Source organism: Anarrhichthys ocellatus, unplaced genomic scaffold, assembly GCF_004355925.1.
Source record: "Anarrhichthys ocellatus isolate YVR2014 unplaced genomic scaffold, GSC_Weel_1.0 scaffold58, whole genome shotgun sequence".
Taxonomy (NCBI): domain Eukaryota; kingdom Metazoa; phylum Chordata; class Actinopteri; order Perciformes; family Anarhichadidae; genus Anarrhichthys; species Anarrhichthys ocellatus.
In genome coordinates, this window is record NW_022280088.1 from 1,712,722 (window position 1) to 1,737,534 (window position 24,813).

Below are 24,813 nucleotides of genomic sequence, written 5' to 3' on the forward strand. Positions count from 1 at the left end.
ACAATACACTGTAATATTGTGATATGAGACTAATTATTGTCTTAGATCATGATAACTTAATTTGGGATGTGTTGCAGTAAAGTGATGTCATTTTCTACACTTACTGTTCTATTATTTGCTTTTACCCACTTGGTCTTTATACCCACATCACTTATTATTATTCATCTAAAATCTCAATTTGTAAATATTTTGAAAAAAGCACCAATGATCAAAGCTTAATTAAACTACCGTCACCTTGCAAAATGAACTAATACAAATTTACTTTTAATTTAAGAAATATGCTATGCATAAAAGTGAAAAGCTTGCTGTGGCAATAACAGCAGCAGGTGTGTCAGAAATGCACAGTGACATGGTGAAGACTTCACATTTATGGCTGTTTTGTCCTCAGGATTATAATCCCCTGACTAGCCACCAGAGAGAGCTCTTTCCAAAGAATCTGCTTTATATTATTGTTATCAACTTGCACTGATGTCTCTATGTATTAAAACACTGCCTTCAGTGAAAGTAACGACAATGCATTACCTTCTCTGTTAATCTGTAATATTGTATCTTGATAAGAGCCACAATGAGTAGGTTGACAGCAAAGCATGTGTTGTACAAAGGAAATATCAAGTAACCAACACTTCTTAAGACTGTTTTATTAGTTACCTCCCAGCAGAAACAACCATGTCTTACAAGCACAGAAATGCACTCGTACAGTACAAGAGGCACCTGTTTGGTTCTTTCACAGGAAGCTACATGGAGGAGAGGATTCATCACAAGGACAGTATGTGACATTAAATAATGACTTTGGAAAAATAAGGTGTTAAAATTTCTAATGCAAATAGTTGAATTTATAGAGGCACAAACAGTAGTTTCACCCATAATAAAGTGTACATAGTTAATAGTTCTTATGATAATAAATACCAAATGACACAATGTTAACCATGAATATGTAGATCATTAACAATATCTCAACAACGTTTAGTTAAACTGAAAATGCTACTTATTTCATGAAAGCAGACAAAAAGTGAGTAAAGAGGTGCAATCAGTATATCAAATAAAGTAGTTTGTGTATTTTCAATTATCACCGAGATAATCTGATTATTCGGTAACGGCTCAACATGTATAATTTGGGACTTTTAAAGAATAAAGAAATACAGAATGAACTCTACTTGGCACAGTAGCTTTTGGGGGTTTTGGTTTTGATGCCAGCGTAAAACTCTCCAAGCCAATGAACAAAAAATGGGTGCCTCGAATAGTGACATTAATGTTTTGGCACATACATGATATCAAGCTAAAGTATATTCTTTTATTACACTCATTATGTATTTGGGCTGATAGAGTGAAGACTATAAATTCCCAATATAGAACAAATACAGTATATGACAAAATAAGAAACTAAAATTATTTAAGATTGATTGAAAATGTTTTGCTTATCAAAACCTTTAGTTAATTTATGTACAATAACAATGTGAGCGTACCTAGTCCAAAAATGTATTAAACTTGAATATCACTAACCTCTACGATTTATAAAACACTTCACTACTGTGTCTACGCTAAAAAAATAGTGAGGTCACAACAGATCATGGTCAAGCAGAAACAAGCATGGAAGAGCAATGGTACAGGCTCCTCATATCATAAATATCTATATGTCTACGGATAGATTATCATTGTTTTATTTTACCTGATCCAGCTCATCCCTGCCTCAGAATGTGTGACATTTACTGAAGCTTCTGTTAGATGAAAATCGTGGTGTTGAGCTCTAACTAACTGTGGTGGACTGTGTGTCTGTGGGCTTCCTCGACAGAAACCACACCTTCATCGGTTCCTTCATTCCTTTCATGGTGACGGGGCCACGATACTCCAAATTAAACTGAGGGTCAGCATTCTCCGCGGACTGCAAACACCTGGAATACAACGTCAACACCATCATAAATCACTGTATGGTCCGGGGGGGATTCTGTATCTTATTTTCACGAATGCCATGATAACACTTTTGAGTCGACAATGAACATCAAATTCACTAAAACAGACATACTGGTTTATATTTGAAATTGATTAAAACCTGTCCTTCATGTCTAACACTGATATTTGCTTGAGAAATGACTTATACTACTGTTTAACCAAGTCTACAGACAATGATAAAATCTAAACAACACTTGACATGAATGAAAAAAACTGATGACAATATGCAATTGTACTTCTACTTACCGGTACGTATATTCTGAGACGTTTATTTTTCCCTTCTCGCCGGTAGTTTCTGTACGACTTGTGAGGTTGACGGCATTTCCAAAGAGGCAGTACCTGGGCATCCTCTGGCCAATCACGCCAGTCACCACTTCTCCGGTGTGGATCCCAATAGTGATCTGGAAAAGAAAGGGGAATGAAAAAGGAGACTTCCACCGTCTGTCCGTTTATAATATAACCAAAGTAAATAAATATGCCAAAGATATACCTGTACTTGCAACAAGCTTAAATATTTATTCTAGCATAAACAGAGCACTGATCAGTGGTTATCTGCGGTCAATTCATTACTTAAAGCAGCACATGACAGACCAGATTTATCTTCAAAACGGTGGTCATGAAATATTAGAAAAGCATTCAAATAAACCTGTGTAAATGTCAAATCAAGGAGGTAAATGAGTTGTGCTCGACAGAAAGAGAGAAAACAAATGCAAGCAACTGTCCAGCTGAATGCTTCTCTTAGTTTGTTGGCACAAATTATTAAAGCTAGTGACTGAAAAGCTGCAACATTTGGCAGGAATCACTCCATGAACAACATTTTATATATATATATATTTATGTTTTTCAAAACCTATTTTAGGTAGCAAAAAGCTGGCAATTCCAAAAGTAGCCCCAGCTGATCTACAGACTAATATTTACACTTGAACCTGTAGGCACTTGAGTGCTTGTTGTCTTCAGAGCATGAACACGCTGAGAGTGTCTGAGACGGATGATGATCTATTTTTAGACACAGGATTGTGAGATGATTTGAGTCCGTTTCTGCTGCTAAACCGGACTTCACTTCTGCCAGTGCCATGTCCCAAAATAAACAGCCTTTTGTTAACAAGACATGATTTTCCAAAGTCAAGTCTCAACAGTCATTGATACAATAACAATCTCCAACAGTCAGTTAAACAAAAGTCTGCTGTTTTTTATCCAAACTTTTGTCTGTGCGTTACTTCAGCGTGGAAATATTTCCACCTGCACAGAAACAATTGTGCAAAAATCAATCTCAAAATCCTTGCGGGTAAAGTGTTGGTCATATTAGGTTGAATGCCAGCAGTATTCGTTGGGTCTGACACTGTATTTTAATGTATGAATTTTCTGAGCAATATTAAGAAACTACGCTCCAAAATGCCTAAATTATATGTGCCAAAATAACAGACGCATTGCTAAAAACAAACTGCTGCGTGTGAAGTAAAACAGTCATACAGTATTCAATAAATTAATTAATTAATATTGCTAATGTGCACACACACACAAACCATCTGCCCATCTAAAAATTCATTATGAGATTTTTGTGGCCAAGAGTATGGCAGTCTAGCATGTTATTTGGATAATTTAAAAGAATTAGAGAAATATGACATTGAAAATATAAAACACTATAAAACGAATTTGGTGTTTGCTCAGTATAGCTGATGTATAAACATACAAACGACAGTACTTAGAGTTTGGCAGTTTTGGCAGTTTATCATACAGACCTTTTAATAAGTACATAACCAATATAATACCAAAAAACATTTCTGAACCATTTCACACCTGTACTGGTTGATCATCGACTTTGACTTGTCCAGCAATCTCCAACATATCAAGGGCGAGATGGCAGATGGACTTGGCGTGGTGTGTGCACGGCTCTGGTAGGCCGCTCACTGTCATGTACTTATCACCAACCGTTTCCACCTGTATGAACACAGACATTTTGTAATTCTTCATGTGAATTTCATCATAACCAATTTTATCTTTTGTAATTACTTTCAATTTGTGTGAAATCATCTGTTCCCACTGTGCTACAAAGGGTTTATTGTATGCACAGTGCAGCTAGAAATAAACTGAAACACCCTGAAATAAACACTTAAACACTTACATCAGCTTTAAGACATTCGGGGGCCTCTTTGAGCCCTGCTAAAACCCTAGGACCACCTAGCCATTCAGCTTGTAGAGTAAATATTACTTCTTTTGGTGACCCAGTGCCTGAAGCCGATCCCCTGGAAGTGCCGAGGTCTGTTTGACTTCTTAAAGTGCATTCTTGTCTGAAAGCCTGGGAGTGTAAATCTGCTGCATGAGGCCCATAAAATGGCCCAGTCCCACTGTAAAACTACACTGTGTTTAGAAGTTAATACTATTCTTATGGGGACTAAATACATCAACTAAATACTGTAACTCTTGCTGACTTGTATGTGCATAAATGCGTAACAATCTTCACCAATATGGTCTGTGTGCTTCACTGGTGCATTTAAGCTGAAGAACCAGCTCAGAACACAGCAGTTAAAAGCCCTAATATTCTCAATTTTAGTGTCATTTGCTGCATAGGTCCATCTCTTCTATTTACTGAGAGAAATGTACACAAGTGTATGATATACTGTCATGGTAAAATTCTTGCTTCCAACCTTGTATACATAAGGGTTGTTCCGAGAGTCTGTCAGGATGTCGAAGCGTGTGTAAACATCATTGAGCAGATTGACTATCTTGATGGCTCCCTCCGCCGAGGCGTGCTTGCTGCAGAAGGCATTGAATCCCACAATGCCACTAAAGAGGATAGTCAAGTTGTCGTAGCGTTTAGCTGGGACAGGCCGCTTGTGTCGCAGCTCGTTGGCAACAGACGGCGGCAGGACGGAATAGAGCAATCTAAAAAGGGAGGAAGAGAAATGAACATTTGAAGTAAAAGCGTAGTTATGGTGTACTCGAGCAGCAGATTGATGGGCTTGGGCTGCCAGACTAAAGTCCATCCTTTGGATCAGCATTTTATTTGCTCACCCACCACCTTTTGGTCATTTCGCTATACAAGCTGCTCTCAGATGGGAGGGTGGTGTTTCTATGGTAACTGCTTAGATCATGGCAGCCTGTTTAAAGTGAAATACCTTCCATGATGCGTCATAATTTGAAGACACATGATACATACAGAACAGATAGCGGTCACCGCTCAAAATCTACACATGGAAGTATATTTACCCAGGAGACCAGACTATATTCATCTGTATTATCTTTAACAATCCACATACACAAGTGCATGTTTTTCTCTTGGTATGGTACACACCTGAACAGCAGCAAAAACAGAATAAATGTATGTTCATTATCATGAAACACTGTGTTTTAAAGCGTTCCTTTTAAATATTTAGAGAGGAGCCATGAATTCCAATCCATGTTCGAGTCCCAAGGCACATTGAGACCGGAGAATGGTGAGAATAATAATGTAGAGATCCAAGAGGCAGAGGGAAAGTCCTTTCCTATAAGAAGACAGGGAGCAGTCTTAATAAAGACCACGCTCCACCTCTGTGCTGCTCTCTAGCTGTCACACACTGCTGTGCCAAATTACTATGACAGGCCCTTTTCTGTCTCCAACCCAACTGTCTTCACCATAACAGGGACTGAAGAGTAGCTAAGGCAAGTATCAACTTTAAGTATAACAATAGATTCTGACTCTAGGTGGTCCTACTGTCCTACGTAGCCTCAACATAACTGTACGGGAGTGACACCTGTTAGGGTCCTGCTGTATCTGTATCTTGTGTTTCTTGTCTCAAGTCCGTCCATAAAAGGGAATACTTGAAGACACGACTCTTTTACCTCCCTTTGCCACCTATTTCTCCAACAGAGGAAACTGTTCTTGTTTTGGGTTTGAGGTTGACTCACAACCTACAGATAATGACAGGGCTTACGTATACTGTAAAATTACACATGATTATGACTTTAATATGCAGCTACACTAAAGGGATCACAATATAAATTCAAGGGATTATTACATAATTAACAAATTAGGACAAATGAGAACACATATTTTTCTGGTACATAACTTTATGAGATTTGTCTTGTCTTTGCTTTTTACTAGGTACATTATGTCGTTTTACCTCCATCGGGCGTCAAAAAATATTTTAATTAAACTATTTGTGCAGGTCTGGAGGCGGAGCTGTCTGAGGAGGAGCAGGAAGTGGGAGGAGCCTGGCTTGATTTGAGCCTACATGTATATACTGTATATGGGATTGAGTTCAGGGTGCGAGCTCTTTGCTTTATCTGGGCTCTCTACTGGCAACAGTTGTTTGAGTGAAAATGTTAGTTCCTATGCTCTTAGTGCATTTATGTTTGCTGTACCTTGATGCTTTAGTTATGTATGATAAGTTACAATGATTGTACATTGTGTAATTCTTGTCAATTATAGCAGATACTTGCTTCCTATGTGTTAAAGTGTATGATGATAATGCATGGTAAAAAAATGTCTGTTAAGATAAAACCATAATTGATTGTGTCAGCCTCACCTGCCCTACCATTGTCTGCAATAAATAATGGTCTCTTCCTTGTGCCTCAGTGCACATCCATTGTGTTAATCACAGTACCTGGTAATCCGCTATTACAGTCCTGATTGGGGAATATTCTACAATTTGAGAATGTAAGAAATAATTATTTGCTTGAACTCTTTGATGAGGGTTCACAGGTCAACTTACCAAACAAAGGTTAGAAACTACTGGCGCAAAGGACTCACTTTTGAAATACCACACATATGAGCGATTCTTGCATTGCTGAGGTTGGATCAAAAAATATCTAGCAGGTTTGAGGATCCTTTCTTAAACTAAAAGCTGCAGTTTACACCTGAGTAATAAATAGTCTAACCTGTCTGTCTTTTTCTTTTCGTCCTCCAGGGCCCTGAGTGTGTGCTGCAGACGATCTGTCAGGATTTCCAGCTCCTGGGTCAGCTTGTACTCCTCACGAAACTGCTCCCCAAGCAGCACCAGGTCACGCGTGGCGTCATGTAGTGGGATGTCGCTCAGGTAAAGCCCCCTTCGTGTGAGATCATCCAGGTTCATAACACTAGACAAACACAGAAAGGAGAAAACAGATACTCATTTGGTATTCTTTATCTTTGTTATTTTCACAAGGAAATGGCAGAAACTGTTTGATTTGTGTCTGTGAGTAAAAGGAAAACTGCAGCCTTTTTTCTGTGAGATCATTGTCGTCCTTTCAGGGCCAAGACTACTGTCTCCAGATAAAGGTTCCTGTTAAGTGTGAGGTCAGACACTATGTTGTATGAGTGTTATCTGGTCAGGTGAATAAGCATGTTCTTATGTTTCTGGCCCTGTTATATCCTGTCAGGCAGTAACCTTTTATGAAAACACGGATCTTTGATCTGTGAGGACAAGATCTCTTGAAATAAATTGTTTGCTTGTTTAACTGCATGAAATACATAATCGTATTGCCCTTACTGAGATTATATTGGAATTAATAGCATTACTGCAGTGGCGTCTCCCTTCAACATGAGCATGTTTAGTACTACTTATCCTGTGCAGACAGTTTTATAATGTCTTATAATGAAAGTAAAACAAAGATTGCACAACATGTAAATCTGTAGTTTGATTGGCTTGGACGTCACAGAAGTTGCTATCAAGTTGCATTATGGGAAATGTAGGATCCAGTGTTGTTGGAGCTTGACCCATACTTATTGAACGTCCAACTTCATCAACGCCTAAATTGCTGGAATACCCTTTTTAAAAAATGCATAAATGAGGCACACCATTGCACTGGGTGACACATCCCTTTATTAAGGTGAGCATGATAGTTTACTTTAGGTCAATCTCACTATTACTAACTTGCTGCCATAATATACTTGCTGTTACATATTGATCTGCATCTGAAAATAGTCCCCAACTGTTTACTCCTGTTCGAGTAAGATTTACTAAAAGCTAAAGTGCCCAGATGTTTTACGTTTGAGACCCTTTTTTTAACATTTATGTATTCAGCAATAGCCATTTGTTTTTAATTAGCAGTAGGGAATAAATAGTATTGAGAAGTTACCGACAAATTGTAATAACTTCTCAATTGTATCTAAAATTCTAGTTTATGTAAATAGAGGGTTTTATTTATATATGCATAGAACAGCAATGGCTTTCATCGAAATGAATAAACACATTGAAATTTAGAATTTCAGAACGGTAATCTCTGCCAGAAATTGGTGCGTTCTTCTTCAGTGGGTCAAAGATAATCTGTATTTTTGATGTGTGTATATTCACTCTGTGCTTCTGTCAGGACAGACTGTGAGTTTACCTGGGTGAGCAAAGAAAAAGGATGTTCTCCGCCTCTGGCAAGTAAATCATCTGTCCTTTCAATCTCAGACAGCTGATCTCCACCCCCGTCAGCTCGTCCTCGTTCTCTACAGTCTCCACATTCAGCAAGCCCTCCTGTCAGGATTACATCACACTTATGAACATTACATTATATGTTCTTCTCTAAATCTGCTTCAAAAATAGGCACCTGTTTAGCGCACTCTTTATTTTTAAATCGGTATGTTTTTTTGCCTAAAGTGTCACATGCATCATCCCCCATTCGAAAGTAGAATTTCAGATTGTATGTGTGTAAAGACAAAATATCAACTTTTTAGTATCCCAGGAGTGCCAGCGCTTTGAGACTAGTGTCTCCACGGTGAACAATCTGCTGGAATGCTTTTTCAAGGCATGGTAGCAATTATTTTAACACAAATGCATTTTCCATCTTGAGCTTATATTTGATTTCTAACTGAAATCTGTGCTTCTCAATACCTAAAAAAATTATATTAATAATAATTTTCTCAGTTTCTGAACTTTTTTTAGAAATATCTATCTTGCATGCATTTTTCAGGACATTTAGATCTTTGCTCTCCTTGCTTTATGCATAAACTGCCATATAAAATGGTATGTCAGTTTCTTTTCTTGATCAGCTGTTTGCATGCTTCTGAGCATGTAAACAATATAATCCATAGTGTTGATGAAACCCACGGATTCAAAGTCTTATGCAGATGCTAAAAATATCAGTGAGCTCATAAATATTAATATATAAGACTATAAACACATTCTGTCATGTTCAGTCAAACCCTGTTTTGACCATAGTGCCTAAAAGAATGCTAATATGAGAAAAGTATTGACGTGATTGGCCAACAACGCTGTAACAAAAAACAAATGAAATGGCATGTGTACCTTGCTGCGCAGAACAAACACGGTGTTGATGTGGGAAAGGATGCCGTTAAAGCTGAAGTCAATGTGAGGGCGGACCAAAGAAAACACTGAAGGGAGGATACAGGTGCCAGGCTGGAGCTGGGGAATAAAATATGTACATATTTCAAATGAGATTAGAATGTTCTTGCTTTATCTATATAATTAATTACTGCTGCATTCGGGGCATCCAAAACTAAGTCAGACTCTGAGACAAGTACAAGTCAAACTAAAACATAATCAAGAGCTGACTTTAATGAAAGTGTTTGCTGCATGTAAAACAGACTTTTTACATAATCCACACCTGAGGCAGGACTCGATAAATGGCGTTCCCACACTGTGTGAGCATCAGGTCTTTGTCAAACATCAGGTGGAACGGGAAGGCCTTGCAAAACGTGTACGGACTGATCCGGGTCTCCTGTGTACCGTTCTCCTCAAAGCCGTCCAGGTCCTCGTAGAAAGCCTCTTCCTCTGATTCCTTCTCTTCAATCAGAAACTTGATGTGGTCACAATCCTTGCCTTTCGGTTGGATCATCTGAATCGGGTGAAGTTGAATAACAGATCAAAAATTGAGGTTGATAAAATTGAATTAAACTTGACTATATTATTGCTGCACATGGTTACAGCAATATACTGTTTTTAATTTCACCCACGAAATATCAGTTCCATTAATATTATTCCATTAATGATGATATTGGGTCTATTATTGAACCAAGACGGTGTAAAATTACATTATTCAGTGGGTTTATGGGCATAAGGCCTGCTGACGTCAAGCTGCTGTCTCTGCACCCTGTTGCCACAGCAACAGTGGCTAATATTTCCAGAAATTGGGTGTCATATTTGGAGAGTCTGCCATTTTCCTTTTTTGCATTATACACACAATGGCTGAAAAATATGATCCCGTCTGTACAATATCAGCAGGTTTCAGAAAAAATGTTGCTCCTTTTTAAAAGGAAGGATGAACTCCAGCCAAAGTACAGAGGACGTCATGAGAGTAACAGGCTGCAGGTATTGGTGCAGAGTACAGGCTGTGAAATGTGGCTGCACATTAACAAACAAATACAAATATCAATGATAGTTTATGATATAGAGTTTTGTCATACTAGTTTAGACAAAATCATATTTGTGTTGTTGAGCAAATAAGCCAAGATCAAAAATATGGATATCTCCTTTGGATGAATTATCTAATAAACATGCAGTCAACGGCCAATTTAAATTCATCCACAGTTTGACAAAGTTAAAATAAAACAGCGGAAGAAAACAACTCACTGAAAGACTCCCAAGACACTCTATAACTTGGATCTAAAAATATCCTCTGACTCACAGACATTAGCCAAAAACTCTCTGCTGAACTGCAGTTGTCACAGCGCAGCACTGATCCCGTTTGGATGTTTTGGAACTACTTATCTAATCTTCACATTATTACGTCTTGAATTATATTCTGAAACAAAACATTTCAGGGACTAAAAGGCTTCATTGAATGTTGAACCATAAATTAGGAGAGGAACACAGAAAAACGTAAAAGCATCTGCATTCATCATCCGAAGCAAAGTGAGCCATTAGAGCACCAAATAAGGAACAAAAACAGCAAAGTAGACCTTCATCTCTATCTCGGTCCCATGGATTTGTTGAGCGACCGTTTTGATGATGCCAATCACGATGTCTTGCAGGCCTTCTCTCTCTGAGTAGTAGTGAAGAATCAGATTGTTCCCCTTCTCTGCATCGGTGCAGCGGAACGAGGGAGCCCTCATCCCAGGATAAATGGTACCCAAGTGGTCATGTAGAGCATCCAAATTCTGGAAATATAGATAAAAGATGAAATATGCAACATCCAAACACACCACCAGTAATTAAAACAAGGCTACGGTATAATAAGTTTGTATAAGAGGTTCGTATAGAGGTACAATGATGCTGTTTAAACAATCATTAAAGAAGTACGGGACTTGTGAGAGACATTACAAAATTAACATTCAAAACTGGATCGGTGGAGGCTGAGATTTGACTGACTTTTAGTCCCAAGTATAAGTCAAAAAGGTAGACTCCTACAATTCCCATAATGCAAAACAATAGCATCTTTAATTAGACCCTCCCTGCCCAGTAAATGTCCACGTCTTTCAAACTCCATAGCCCCAGTTATTAAAGCATGCTTTCTGTGATTCTGTGTTTTCACTGGCTGAGCAGGACACCTTGTAATGAGTAAACTGATGTTCATGTGTAGCGATCCCCTTCAAACATGTTGGTTAATATCAACATCCAAAGAGGAGTGAGCCTACCTGCAGGAATTCACGAACATTTGATCCCAACACTCGCAAGATGGTGTCATATCCTGATTCCTGGCAAAATTCAAAAAACATCTTCCCAAACATCTGCAAGATGTCTCCTGCATCGATCTCTGAAATACAGACAGGATCTCATCAGTAATTTGATACAAATTATTATGTTGATAATACATCACATGTAGAGAAATCTTTCTCCCAACAACTGGAAAAAGCCTGCTGTCACTTACTGAGAACTTTACTTGCAGCAGCAACGAGGTCGTATGTTTTGCCATCTTCATATATGATTCGAACGAGGAACTGACCCTCGATATCAAGCTGAGCCTCCTTCCTGAAAACAAAGTGAAGCCACCAATTATGAGCAAATGTCACAGCAGGAATAAAAAGTAATTGTAGGCAACCAATGGCTTTGCCTGTTTTTAATTGGTTTTCTGTTGATGTTTATATCACAGAAGGACGTCTATAAACAGGAATAATAAAACGTTTTTGTCTTATTTGTGGCCAGACAGTTTGAGCTGTCTTAATTTCTGATTAGAAAAGGTTTCCATATTGCTTTGAAGGGATTTTAAAACTACTGTTGAACAAGTACAAAACAGGTTTTGATCTACTGTATGTCATTTGCAAAAAGCACAGCTCCGAGCTCTATTTATACATTTGACAACCTTTTTTTTTTTCTTTTTAAATTGTCAGAAGACTTAATGAGGTTCTGATTAGTCCTGTTTAGCTGAGAAAACAGTGAAGATGTACAACCCCGAGCAGCAGCCGCCATTTTATCAGAATGTGTAACAGCTGAAAAAACATACCAAGCCTTGAAAGCTTTTGTAAAGAAAATAAGAATTTATTTTTAAATGATTCAGCTCACCAAATATCTGAAAACAGACCAAATATGATCAATTGAGCATTAAATAACAATGTGTTACATTTGCAAAGATAACAAAAGACGCTGTAGAGAGCTTTAGTTCTTTTTGTGGTGGCTGAAGAATGACCACTCTGAAAACATTTACGCAACGCAGCAGCTGCGTCTTTTTTTTTCTTCTGTTTGGTTGTTTTTTCTACATTTCTTTTAGAGAGGGTCATGTCCAGGGCAGTTTGAGCCGAACATTTTAACATGCTGAAAAAATGATAGTGGAAGACATTGATCCTACGGATATGTGTTGGAATGGGGTGCATCACATTCTCCCAAAAGCTACATTGGATGGCAGGGGGTTTACTTTATTCATATATTTACATGTATTCTCCCACCAGAGTTGTATTATTGGTAGTCTGCAGAGTCACTGTCCAGTGAAAACCACGTATCTCCTAATTTGGTGATTTTTATTTTCTTCAGATTCATTTAAGGATTACCTTTTATGGGTTGAGGAAACTCTCCTACCTCTAATACACCAATTTAAAAAAGAAAAACATTTTTTTTCTTAGCGATTGATCATTTTGAATGTTTGATTTAATTTTAGGGTTCCTTGACTCATGACCTCAGAGTGCTTCTAATTTGCTTTGTACTTTCTACTGCACATTTCACAGGGAACAATTGTACTTTTTTACCTTACTGCATTTAATTGACATCTAGAATTAGTTTGATTTGCAGATGATACATTGTTTTCAATTAAACTACCCAAAATGATATAAAGCCATAGAGATTCCACCTCGGCCAACTACAACAATACAATTGATACTCCACATTAATGCTTTAATAATAATAATCAAATAATATATCACTTACAGGGAGCATTTCTATCAATGAGAAAAAATAATAATATTTGACTTTGGATACTTTTCAGTTTGTTGATCGTACTTGCATATTTTTACTTAGTAATATGTTGAATGTATAGGAGCACATTGTTGTAATACTACTTTTCATCCAACAAATGTTTTCTGGCCTAAATTTCAGCCTGCTATAACCAAATTGTGTAAAAGTGAGGTTTCTGTTGGACACAATTTAAAATGTAATATTTACCAACAGAGTTTCAGTGTTAGGCTGCAGAGGATGAAGGTTAATCATTACAGGAAAGGCGAATGTCTATCCCCTCTGTCGGTGAGCTGACTGTACAATAGCCCTGTGTTGTGTCCCTGTTGATGTCTGGTTGGCCACAGTGTAACCTATGATACCACCAGGGCCGAATAGTAAACACTAGATACACAAACTCACTTGATATCTTCCCACACTTCCGGACCGTAATTCCTTAAAACGAGGAGCTCCAAGGCGTGATTCACAAAACCATACTGTAAATTTAGAATAAAAAAAAACAAAACAGGAGCAACGTCAATATTATGTCATGGGAACACAGTTTTCATGAAACATACATATGTATGCATGTTTTTAAACTATAGGCAACGTCAATATGTTAATATGCACAGTTCACTATAATCAGGGAAATTATATTAGCTGCATAGCGGTCTCCTTACAGGAAATGTCAAACGCAAGCGCATCCCCGTCGCGCGACAAAACAACTATTTTACCAGCAATAAAACATCATACAAAATACTAATAAACATACCATGATGACAGCCGCTGTTCTTTATCCTTATTTTTAACCAAAATCCGTTGAATCTGACTCAACCTTCACAGCTTGGTACAGATGCTGAGTGTCTCTGCGTCCATTCCCCCTTCGTTCAGTCAGCCGGTAACTGACAGGGAGTCTGTCCAATAGTAGATCAGAAAGGGTCTTACGTAAGATGTCGTTGACCAATGAGAACACAGCTGCGTTGTCCAACTGATGCTGTTGAACCTGGAATATCTGCAAGCAGCAACATAGTGTCTAATATTTAACATGTTTTACGCTATGAACTTTACAAGTAATGTTAATGGCGTACTGTAACACATACATGTATTTGATATTTTTCTAAAAAGTCGTATGGCAAACATTCTTCAAAAATATCTTATCCTTTGGAAGGAGTAGCCTACTTCTCTGTCTTGCTTTAGTAACAGGAGCAATACCACAATGTATTTTGTTTTTACAAATAAGAGTCATGCATTCAAAATGTAGATAAAGGAGAAAAGGGTAAAAAAAATCTATTGGGTAAAAGTAAATGTGTATTATCAGCTGAATTTACTTCAAAAGTAAAAGAACACATAATGCACAATGACTGGTTTCAGAAGAAAATTCCAATATATATATATATATATATATATATACACATATAGGCCTATTTCATAATTGTATTACTATTTTTGATGATTTGACATCTAAATAACAATGTAATGTTGCAGGTCAAAGGGGAGCTAATTCAAACAACTTTATATGTTAAATCGCTAACAACAGTCTAATGAGCTGATCATGTTGTTATTTTAGGTAAAAACTTAATCTCAAAATATACTGCTAACTACATACAGTTGTTTTGCATAGTGTAAAAGTGCTAAAGTAATGTGAAAATACCTGAAAATTGTAATTAACAATACAAGTACCTGACTTGAGTAAATGTACTAGTTTCCATCATTGCATATTGTGTCAGATGTTTTTTGTCAATAACATAAATTAACATTGCAAATCTTTAGTTACATATTACAATATTTTAAAGAGTCGCTTAAGTATGTTCATGTCAATATTTATTGCGCTTTGATTACATTACAATAATTAGTAAAGCACATCATTATGAGGGATAGTAGAACATTCATTGTATTCTTGTTGTGTAGTGTTCTCGCTGAATAGGAAAGGAGTGCAATAAACCCAATGTATAAACATGTGTACAATGGGGGGGAAAAGTAAAAAATACATGTATTTTACTTGTATTAGGAAAACGCGATCTTTGAATAAATAGGTCTAATAAATGGAAGTCTCAGTTACATGTTATTACAAATATATATGGAGTTTGAGCCCCGATCTTGTGGAATAAATTTAGCAGAGAAAACAAAGCACGTAGAACTAACATGAAACATATGTGATCCCGCCTGTATACTTCCCATAAGGCACCTAAATCTGTTCTGCATCACATCATTTGATGAGAGGAATGAATCTCAGTTTAAGACGACTGGACATCTCCTTAATCTTTGATTAACTTTATCATTTGCTTCAGCTTTTCCAAATAATTTGTCATGAAGTGTTCCACTGAAACACAAAGCCATCTGAGTTTCAATCTTGATTTCTTTTGCCGTACAAACAGTCCAAGGGGCTTTCAGCAGGTCTGGACAGGTGTGAATGGACCAGTAAGATATTTACAGAAAACAATCTTGATAAAATAAACCAGTTTGTTTAGCAACATCACTCTGAGGATCAACATACAAAATGTATTTCTATATCATAATAAACAAGACAACATATATAATTCTTTACAGCAAACCAGAAGCATCTATTGACATTTCATGAAAAATGGTATGCCCTTTTTGGCCACATTTTGCACATGTTTTATGTATGTTGTACTTCTTAAATGTTAAAATTGACAAAACAGTCGAAGAAAGCCACTTTTTACATCATATCTACTTGCAGAGTTGACTCATTCTGGAAGAAAAATTAAGGAAGTGAGTATTTTTCTGCGCTACAACTGTACAAATGGATAATTGTACAGAGACGAGACTCATGTTTGACAGCAAACGGACATGTCTGTAACTAAGCAGCTGCAAGAGTTTGACTTATAGGCTTGAAAATATCAATATCTAAACACCCTCAACCAAAATATACAAGGTGTTCGCACTGTGTTCACTGGATACATTTACATTTTGACATATCTAATGTTTGTGGGCTGCGCAGCAGCTTGACTTCCTTTCAGAGTCAGTTTTGAAGGTGGCCTCCAAAAAGTAACAAATACCAGGGATGTCTTCTGGGAAGTTGGCCGGAAGCTCTTGTCTGCACCTGGGGACAAAGACAAACTCTGGCCGATCCTTTAGCAATCTGGGACAAAGAGCACACAAATAAAACATGACTCTAAAAACAATGTGGCAAGTTATTTGACACAAGAAGAAACACAGTATTGTTCTAAAAGTTAAAATTCCTGTCTAAAGCATTTTTTATTTTTGTATCGCTGCAACAACCACTTCTGGAAGCATATGCTATCATACAGTATTGGCTCTAATCTGACATTTACTTGTTTTTTGCATCTTTCAGTCAAAGAAAATGTTTTAGAGGAGAGTTATGCAGGAATTATTTGTAACCTGGATTGGCTGTGTTACTTCACCTGTGGGTTGAAGGGCTGATGTTGATTTTACTTGGCAGGCTGCAGGATTCAAACTTGTTGGCCAGTGAGACATTGTTCCCGAAAAGGCAGTAGCGAGGCATCCTCACCCCAACTACACCAGCCAGTACAGAACCAGTGTGGAGGCCAATACGTATCTGAGGGAAAATGCATAATTCAACATAATTCAGGCTCCTAAAAATCACCGCCCTGCTGCTGTAAATACTCACTAGAGCACAAATTCTGACAGAAAAAATATTCCCCAGCAAATGTACTTCTTTTTAAAAGGTACCCTGCAGAGTTTTTGACCACCAGTAGAGCTACGGAGTTATGCTTTTTATGAGTGGGTCCCAGTTTTGTTTAGATCATGCACACGCATCCTGCCTTCACTTTCACGCTATTATGTTCATCAACAGTTGGTGGGAGAAATGGGCAAACAAATGTAGCAAAGCACCAACAAAGGCAGTGAAGTTAACAACCGGAAGGTAAACGTGGATGGACTGTAAGCATGCATGATGTAAAATACTTTTAATAAACATTTGTCAATGTTTTATGAGGAAGGAAATGCACTCGGAACATTTGTTAGGATACAGAAAATATGCTTAGTGTAAACAACTTTCTGAATCCATCAGATACTGCAGATGCATGTTTTTGAAAATCAACTGTTTTGAAATATGTTAATTGTTTCCAGTGGTGTAAGCGGTTACAGTTACCACAGAATAATCATTAATTAAAAGGGCAATTTTGGTGCCAAGTACCATAGAGGTTTCATGACATAAAGATGAGATTGATATTTTTAGAAAAAAAAACATTTTAAAATGTAACTGTTTTTAGGCGAACAAAATAAAATGCTACAAACATATTATCTACCATACATCCATTTTTTAGAACAAAACATCTAAACTCAAGACACCATACTTATTGATGGCTGCACTTGCATTGAATGGGAAACTAATTTCCAAACTGTAATGATGTTTTTGGCAACTTTTTTTAAAAACAATTTCATGTAATTTGCCATTTTTTTGTTTACCTCGATTGATTTAGTCAACAAATCTTTTTAGTTTATATTTGTTACTTTTAGTTCTTTCATTTAGTAGCTTTACATAAAGAATTTGTAACAGTACAGTAACATACTGAAGCATAATGTAGAGAGTTGATTTCCTGATTTACTTCATGGTTAATGTTGTGTTAAATTCGCTACAGACATAGAAGATAATTCCAAGACATGAAAACATGTTCACTGACAGCAACTACTCTGCTGGAGAAGGGTTAATTACTTTTAAAATGGAAGGCTTTTCTTTTTAGACTTAGACTATATGAAAACTCTCTGGCGTTGTTAGAAGTTACATAAAATGGATAAATGAGTATTATGCTAACCAATTCTTGACCCATACCTGTATTGGTTCTCCATTCGGTGTCATAACTTCGTCTGAAAGCTCCATCATCTTTAAGGCCATGAGTGCAATTTGGACAGCGTGAGTCTCGCTCTCCTTGTGTAGGCCACCAGCTACACAGTATGCATCACCAATAGTCTCCACCTGAATACAGAAGATGGTCATTAAACATGATTTCTAACCTAGCAACTGAGACAGAAGATTTCAGATGCTGTGTGTGCCCCCTGCTACCCTCCTTCCTTATCAGTCAATCTACACAATGCTCTAGTCCTGAAAGTATAAACTTGATCAAAAATCTACTTTGCCATGAATACAATAAACCTGTGAAAAAAATCACAAGTGTGAAGAAGACATTGATCAAAATCTCTTCACAATCTGACTCGCTCTACATCCTGCAGCAGAAGACAAAGGGCTAAAAACTGAGGGGAAATAAAACTTAAATTCTAACAGTACTTGATCCCTGGTCATATTAAAAAGTCCAAAAGGGTTTTCGTCTTCTTCTTCCTCTACTTTGTACCTCTAAATCTGGACCGGAGAGCACTCAACAGCTATGTGACAGATACAAAGTGAGACTATTTTTAGGCTAATACATGTGGAGTGGAAACAGGGTCCTGAAGGAACCTCTGACTTCCTAGCGTTTTACGAGATATTTGTCAAACATGCTGCTCTCTCTGTTATGCTTCCGTGACACCTTGATTACATTATCCAACCTCCCTGTAGATTAGCAGCCTTTGGCAGACACCAGAGGAGTTGGTTGAGCTTTAGTCTCTGTTTTTTCAACCTGTTGTGGAATAGTGTATTATTTTGTTTAAAAAAAATTGTGTAGGCAAATTATTTAACTTCATACACCCTATAATAGTACCTGATGTAGTAAATCATTTTTTTGTCAAAAGACAGAAACGTTAATCTGTTTTTTTTAATCTGTGAGCTACTGTAGTTTTTTAATTCTTAACGTTTTGATATAGGTTTTTGTCACAGCTATACAGTTACCTTAGAAAAACGAGCATTAAAAGACAGTTTATGTATTTTTAGCGAGCTGTAGGCAGGGCCATAGCTACTGTACCATTATGGACACTGAGGTTGTGTCCTTTATGATGTGTCTGGGAATTTAAGGTTTGAAGCTGATTCTGATCATTTTTAAGCCAAATATCAAAATCTATGAGAATAGAAATATCACAATATCAGAAGTTATTATATTTGTATCCTTCACCACAATTACATACTGTACCTGGCAGTGCAGGGACGTCATTAGAAAAACATTTAGGGAGGTTACATTTACAAAGAATATAATTGACCGTCAACTGTTAATTAATGAGTAAAATCTGAAATGTGATTTATTTAAATACACTGGCTACAGGGTACCTACAGAATTAGATAAAAACTGTTATTTGGTAAAACATTTAGCAGAAAATAATATTTGTAAGGCTGTATGTTCAAATTCAATGTGGTAAATTGCCTATAATTATTGTCGCATCTTAGATTGTATTAAACAAATATACTTGGATATTAAATGTGACTTAGTATTGTACCATGTCATTCACACTTTTCCAAAAGAAGCATAATAGTTTGACATACAGCCAAGAATGTTTACTGGTTGATGGTGCTTATTTCTTGAAACTTTTGATACTAAAACCTCAATTACATTTTAACATTTTGTGACAAAACTGTATGAACGTATCTGTCTAATGTCAGCTACTTCTGAAATGTCTCATATATTCTCAACACAGCAGTTGCAATAGATAAAAAAAAAGCATAGGTTAAAGGGTTAACATTGTCATCAGCTCTTGCAAATCAAAATAATGCTCAGCAGTATACTCCATTATTCCATTAACCTACCTTATAAATATCAAGTTCCCCACACTCGTGATCAAACCTGGTGTACAACTCACTGAGCATGGTTATCACTTGCATCGGGGTACAGCTTGAGCAAACAGCAGTGAAGCCTACTATGTCAGAGAAGAGCATTGTGACTCGGTCAAACTTCTTGGCCTGCACTGTTTGGCCCTGCCACAGCTGCTGTGCCACAGTGCCGGGGAAGATGGAGAAGAGGAGGTCAACTGTCTTCTTCTTCTCCTCCTCCAGTGCCTGGTGAGCGTGCTCCAAGGCTGCCTTGGCCTTCCCCAGACGCTTCTTCAGACCGTCCTGGGCTTTGGCCTGTTCACCCACCAGCACTACGTCACGCAATGCGTTATGAATAGGGATGTCTGACAGGTAGAGGCCGCGGCCTGTTAGCTCCTCCAGCTTGTCCACACATGGTGAGCCCAAGAACAAGACGGCGTTGGACTCTGAAGCATAGATCATCTGACCTTTGAGGTCCATGAGCTGAAACGAAAGATCAGATGATGAGTAATGTTAATTTTTCCACCAGCTGTCAGCCACAACAATAAACAATGTCAAAAGGTTTATTTATGTTCCAGTGGATCAAAATAAATCCCATCTAACCCAAGTAAATCTTTTACTAGCCACGGTTGAAATATTGGACAACAACTATTGGAAGGATTGCCATTAAATTTTGTACAGGCATTCATGATTCCCAGAGAATGAAACCTACCGACTTTGGGGATCCTCTGACTTTTCCTTTAGGGCCACCATTAGGTGACATTTGTGGTTCAAAGGGAAATGTCTTGACAACTTTTGGGAATTTGGTGCAGACATTTCTTTGTGAACCTTGGAGATCTCCTGACCTTTCATCTAGCGCCATCATGAGGTCAAATTTTAATTTCTGCAGTACTTTGGCTCGAAATGAATTACATTCCCATCAACATCAACTGTCTACAGCTAATTTTAACATTGGCATGCCAATACCTTATACTAAGAAGGTTAACATGGCAAACATCATCATCAGTGTTTAGTACTGACTTTAATGATAAACAATACATGAGCAATTACAAACCTAATAATTCCTCATGTAGTAACTGGAAGTATTTAAGGATTCAGTAATGAAACCAAAGACTCTATTTTGAAGGAAATGCTTCCTACCTTTCATCTTTTTATTATTATTATTCTGACACCACCCTTGTGCCAGTTATTACATTTACTTTAGCACGACTGCAAAAGATCAGCGATATTTTTGGACCTTAACTTTTATCACGTTGTTTTCTTATTACAGCCTCACAGAGCCACATTCATGCCGGAGTATTTTGAAATATGTCACATAATTAATGTTGAACATTATGTTTGTGAGCGCTGAACGTGTCAGCTGAGTAATGCATCACGAACCCCATGATGCAAGAGACTGAGACCCTTACTGATATTTACCTGTTTTAATTGCACTCTGTATAGTAAATCTACCGCTGGAAGACTAGTGTTATAGTAAGTGGAAGCATCACTGGCTGAATGTTATTATACCACTGCCATGTTTACTCACTGATGTATAATTTATCTCATCATGACGACCAATTGCTGTGCAACCTCACATAAATAGCAGGAGCATGGCTGTGCCTTTGATGGATGAAATGGTTTGACATTTGCTTCTGATCTCCGTTGGGGGTATAATGTTTATCTCTACCTCAGGCCAAGTGCACCCGAGTACAACACTAATAAGCTCTGCTGCTTATAAATAGCATCATTTTTTCTCTCTATTTTACTATCAAGACAATGACCGGAGGACATTTTCTGCCTCATTAGTCAGTGACGTCACTTTTCAAGTTATATCTCGCAGACATGTTGACATACCTTCCCTGTGTTATCTGCGATGGAGACTCCATGCTTGATCCGAATGATAAACTGTGTGTTTAGCATGGTCAGAATACCTTGAAAGGTACATTTGATCTGGGGAGAGACAATAGAGAATTGTTCTTGGAAGGTAGAGGACCTCCTCAGTCCATCCTTCCTGAGCAGTCTCTTCCTGAGCCCGTGTCCTATTTGTAACAGAACCAAGTCCTGGTCCAGGATCAGATGGAAAGGGAAGATGGTGGAGAACAGAGAGGTAGGAAGGGTTCCAGCTGAGGTAGCCCGCAGCGGACTGGGGCTCCGATTTTTAGCATCCTTAACTACAACTGTGTACAGAAGACTGGGCTGCGGGCTGGACTGCAAGATGCTGTCTTTAGCACCGGCATGGTCCATCAACACATCCACAGTGGTGTGATACAGCAGGCGGGCAGCTGCTTTGATGACTCCAGGGAAGAAGAGCTCAGTGGTCGGGCCGGGGTTGAAGAAATAGACAGTAAGCAGACCTGCATCCTTGTCTAAGCACAGCACCGAAGGTTGGTTTACACAATCCTTTCTGTCCGGGTTGGGCGGCGTGCTGCTCTGTTTCAATAAGACATTGAAGCTGTTGAGGAAGTCGTGGAGAGCTCCCCCCACCACCCTCAAAATGTGTCCGTCCTCCTCATAACACATGTTGAAGAGCTCCTCGCCAAGAGCAACTTTCAAAGCTTCCATATGGATCGCTGTCGGACAAATGAAAGGAAACGGGTAAAGATGTGAAGCCCACAAAACTAAATTTTATATTCTGAATTCTGAAATTAAAAATAACATATTTTATTATTTTGCACGATTTGACAGATGTGGCATTACCTGTTTTGGTTGAGTAAATGTTCATCATTTCCACTAAATGTTCCGGCTCATCAGTGCAACTGTGATAGTCTTTACAACAAATGATTGGACTGCGAGACACAAATATCAAAGTCAGACACTTATATCACTCAGTGGACAATATTTATTTTCAAAATATCTGACTAAAGTCCCATCTACCTATAATTTGCATTATCAGATAATCCGTCAAACACTTTCTCAATTAATTCATGCTTTGTTTTGCCTTGAAAAAATTGTTATAATTTCCAAATCTTAAGACTTTCAATGTTTTATTTGTCTGATCAACAGCCCAAAACACAAAGATATTATGTTTACTATGAACAAAGACAGAGCTGCAATTTCTCTCATTTGAGAATCTGCAATCAGCTTGATGTTTGACATTTTTGGATAATTTAATTATCTTCTTGGCATTTTTGATAATACTGTGTTTTTCAGCAGATTTGTAAGGAACTCTCTACCTCCGGGTATCCATAGCAGCATGCATTACACATTATTGTCAGTCAAAATAAATTTGTAAGGGATATTGATGTAAACAGAGGGCCAAATAATGCAGTCTCATCTTTTTTGTTATTATGGATGTAAGATATCTGCAGCAGCAGTAATGAAAGCAGTCTAAGAGGAGTAGTGTAGTTATTACGGTGGCAGCTGTATTTAAAATAGAGGTGTTACCTTTCCGAGTCCCTGGTTTGATCTGAGAGTGTCATCATTCGTTGGAGGGCAGTGTGCAGGCTTTGAAACTGTATGACAAAGTGTTCAGCGAGTTAAAGGTCATCGTTTGGCAAAGACTGAACAGCAGATTGAAATGCAAAAAACGCCCGCAAATAATATTGTTTTTAAAAGCAGGACTATCTTTATATCAGTAATGATGTCTGTACGTTGAGGCAGATATGCGACAAACACACAACTGCAGTCGAGCTGGGGTTTTTCATCATAAATACATGTAAATCATACTGTAGTTCTCGCATGGTTTGAATATCACTAAATCAAACTCACCTCGGGACATGCCAATTTTCGGATGCTCTCCCCAAGTGTATGCAGGTTAACTTTGGCTCTGCTTGTCTTCTGTTGAGGTAGATCCTCACCTATTTTTCCGTGCACGTCCTTAGAAATAGGCAATAAATCCGCGGCGTGAGTTGAGCGCTCCTGAAAGTCTCCGAGCTCATTATTTTTGGTGCTGCTGGAGAATGGACAGTCTCCAGATATCTTCAGCTCTTTCAGCTTCGCGCAGAACATCTCCCCCGCTGTATAATCTCCTGGCTCTGCTCTTCTTATCTAATTTCGGAGGGAGACAGTCCTGGTCGAGCAGCTGCGGTGTCTGGGAGAAATTCCATCATCTGGTGTGCTCATCCAAGATACCTTCCTCCTCGCGACTCGCTGATTCAAATGATCAGCACCAAAGCCACCTACCACATACAATATTCATTGAAATCTGCACGGGCAAATGATGGCAGGGAACTATGATCGCCAAAAGCCAATGAGAAACTGAAGAAAAAAGAGCAGTAGGCCAATCCATGCGCACATGGGGCTGGTTTAGCTGAACAACCTATCAGCAATAAGAACTTATTTACAGGCGACTCCTCGCATGCAGTGGATTTTTTTTAGATGAGTATATTCTGGTACCCATCATACCAGACTGCTCCCCCTAACGAACAATTATGTTGTATTCACATGGGTTTTATAGTGCGTGTGCCTGTGCTGCTCAATGGTTTGTAGATGTTTGGTGATATTGTTTCCCCCACATTTCTGCAGAACTGTTTACTAAAAGTTTAAAATCTGTATTTGACAGGATTTTATCTGATCATTTAAATAATATTGTAAATGGGTTACTTTATGTCTGCCCTTCTCTCTCAGACACACACGCACGCACACACACACACACACACACACACACACACACACACACACACACGCACACACACACTTATCACAACACGTATCCCTGCATTACAACTTCCCTGCTGTATTTCGTGAAATATCTGTAAATTGACAACTGAACTGTCCGATGTTTAAGATTATAAATAGCAAGGTTGGTGCTTTTATTAAAGCTCAAATAACCAGTCCACAAGGTTTTCTCCGAGAGGGGACTGTATATTGTACAATCCCCTACAGGAGCAGCTCCTTCAGCCTGTAGCTTTTGTTAAATAGCCTCTTAAATGAGGTATCACAAGGCATGGCTTCGTGAGTGCTTCTTAAAAGTCAGCCACGTGAACACTCCTAATCCACAAAACATTTGCTATTCATCATCATTAATAACATTATTGTTATTTTGCAGGGCTGCAACTAACCATTTCACTGTCAATTCATTTACTGAATAATTTATCCCAGAGCCTGCAGGAACGTCTTCAAATTAGCCTA

General features: G+C 38.0%; 2 protein-coding genes across 2 annotated transcripts; both read right to left on the reverse strand.

Annotated features, from left to right (window-relative positions):
* Window positions 1-1,119: 1,119 nt before the first annotated feature.
* On the reverse strand, window positions 1,120-14,059 carry gucy1b1 (guanylate cyclase 1 soluble subunit beta 1). Its single transcript, XM_031871433.1, has 13 exons — window positions 13,921-14,059; window positions 13,572-13,645; window positions 11,659-11,759; window positions 11,426-11,544; window positions 10,751-10,948; window positions 9,457-9,687; window positions 9,138-9,254; window positions 8,233-8,366; window positions 6,805-7,002; window positions 4,593-4,830; window positions 3,745-3,885; window positions 2,194-2,348; window positions 1,120-1,889 (listed from the first exon to the last, which is right to left on the reverse strand). Exons 1-13 carry the CDS (start codon window positions 13,921-13,923, stop codon window positions 1,745-1,747), a joined length of 1,854 nt encoding a protein of 617 aa, XP_031727293.1. The 5' UTR covers window positions 13,924-14,059; the 3' UTR covers window positions 1,120-1,744.
* An 868-nt stretch (window positions 14,060-14,927) lies between these two features.
* Window positions 14,928-23,840, reverse strand: gucy1a1 (guanylate cyclase 1 soluble subunit alpha 1). The gene is made up of 8 exons (XM_031871432.1): window positions 23,452-23,840; window positions 23,128-23,195; window positions 22,441-22,529; window positions 21,598-22,313; window positions 19,759-20,244; window positions 17,923-18,066; window positions 16,532-16,686; window positions 14,928-16,248 (listed from the first exon to the last, which is right to left on the reverse strand). The coding sequence occupies exons 1-8, from the start codon at window positions 23,689-23,691 to the stop codon at window positions 16,086-16,088; spliced, it is 2,061 nt and encodes a 686-aa protein (XP_031727292.1). The 5' UTR covers window positions 23,692-23,840; the 3' UTR covers window positions 14,928-16,085.
* Window positions 23,841-24,813: the final 973 nt, after the last annotated feature.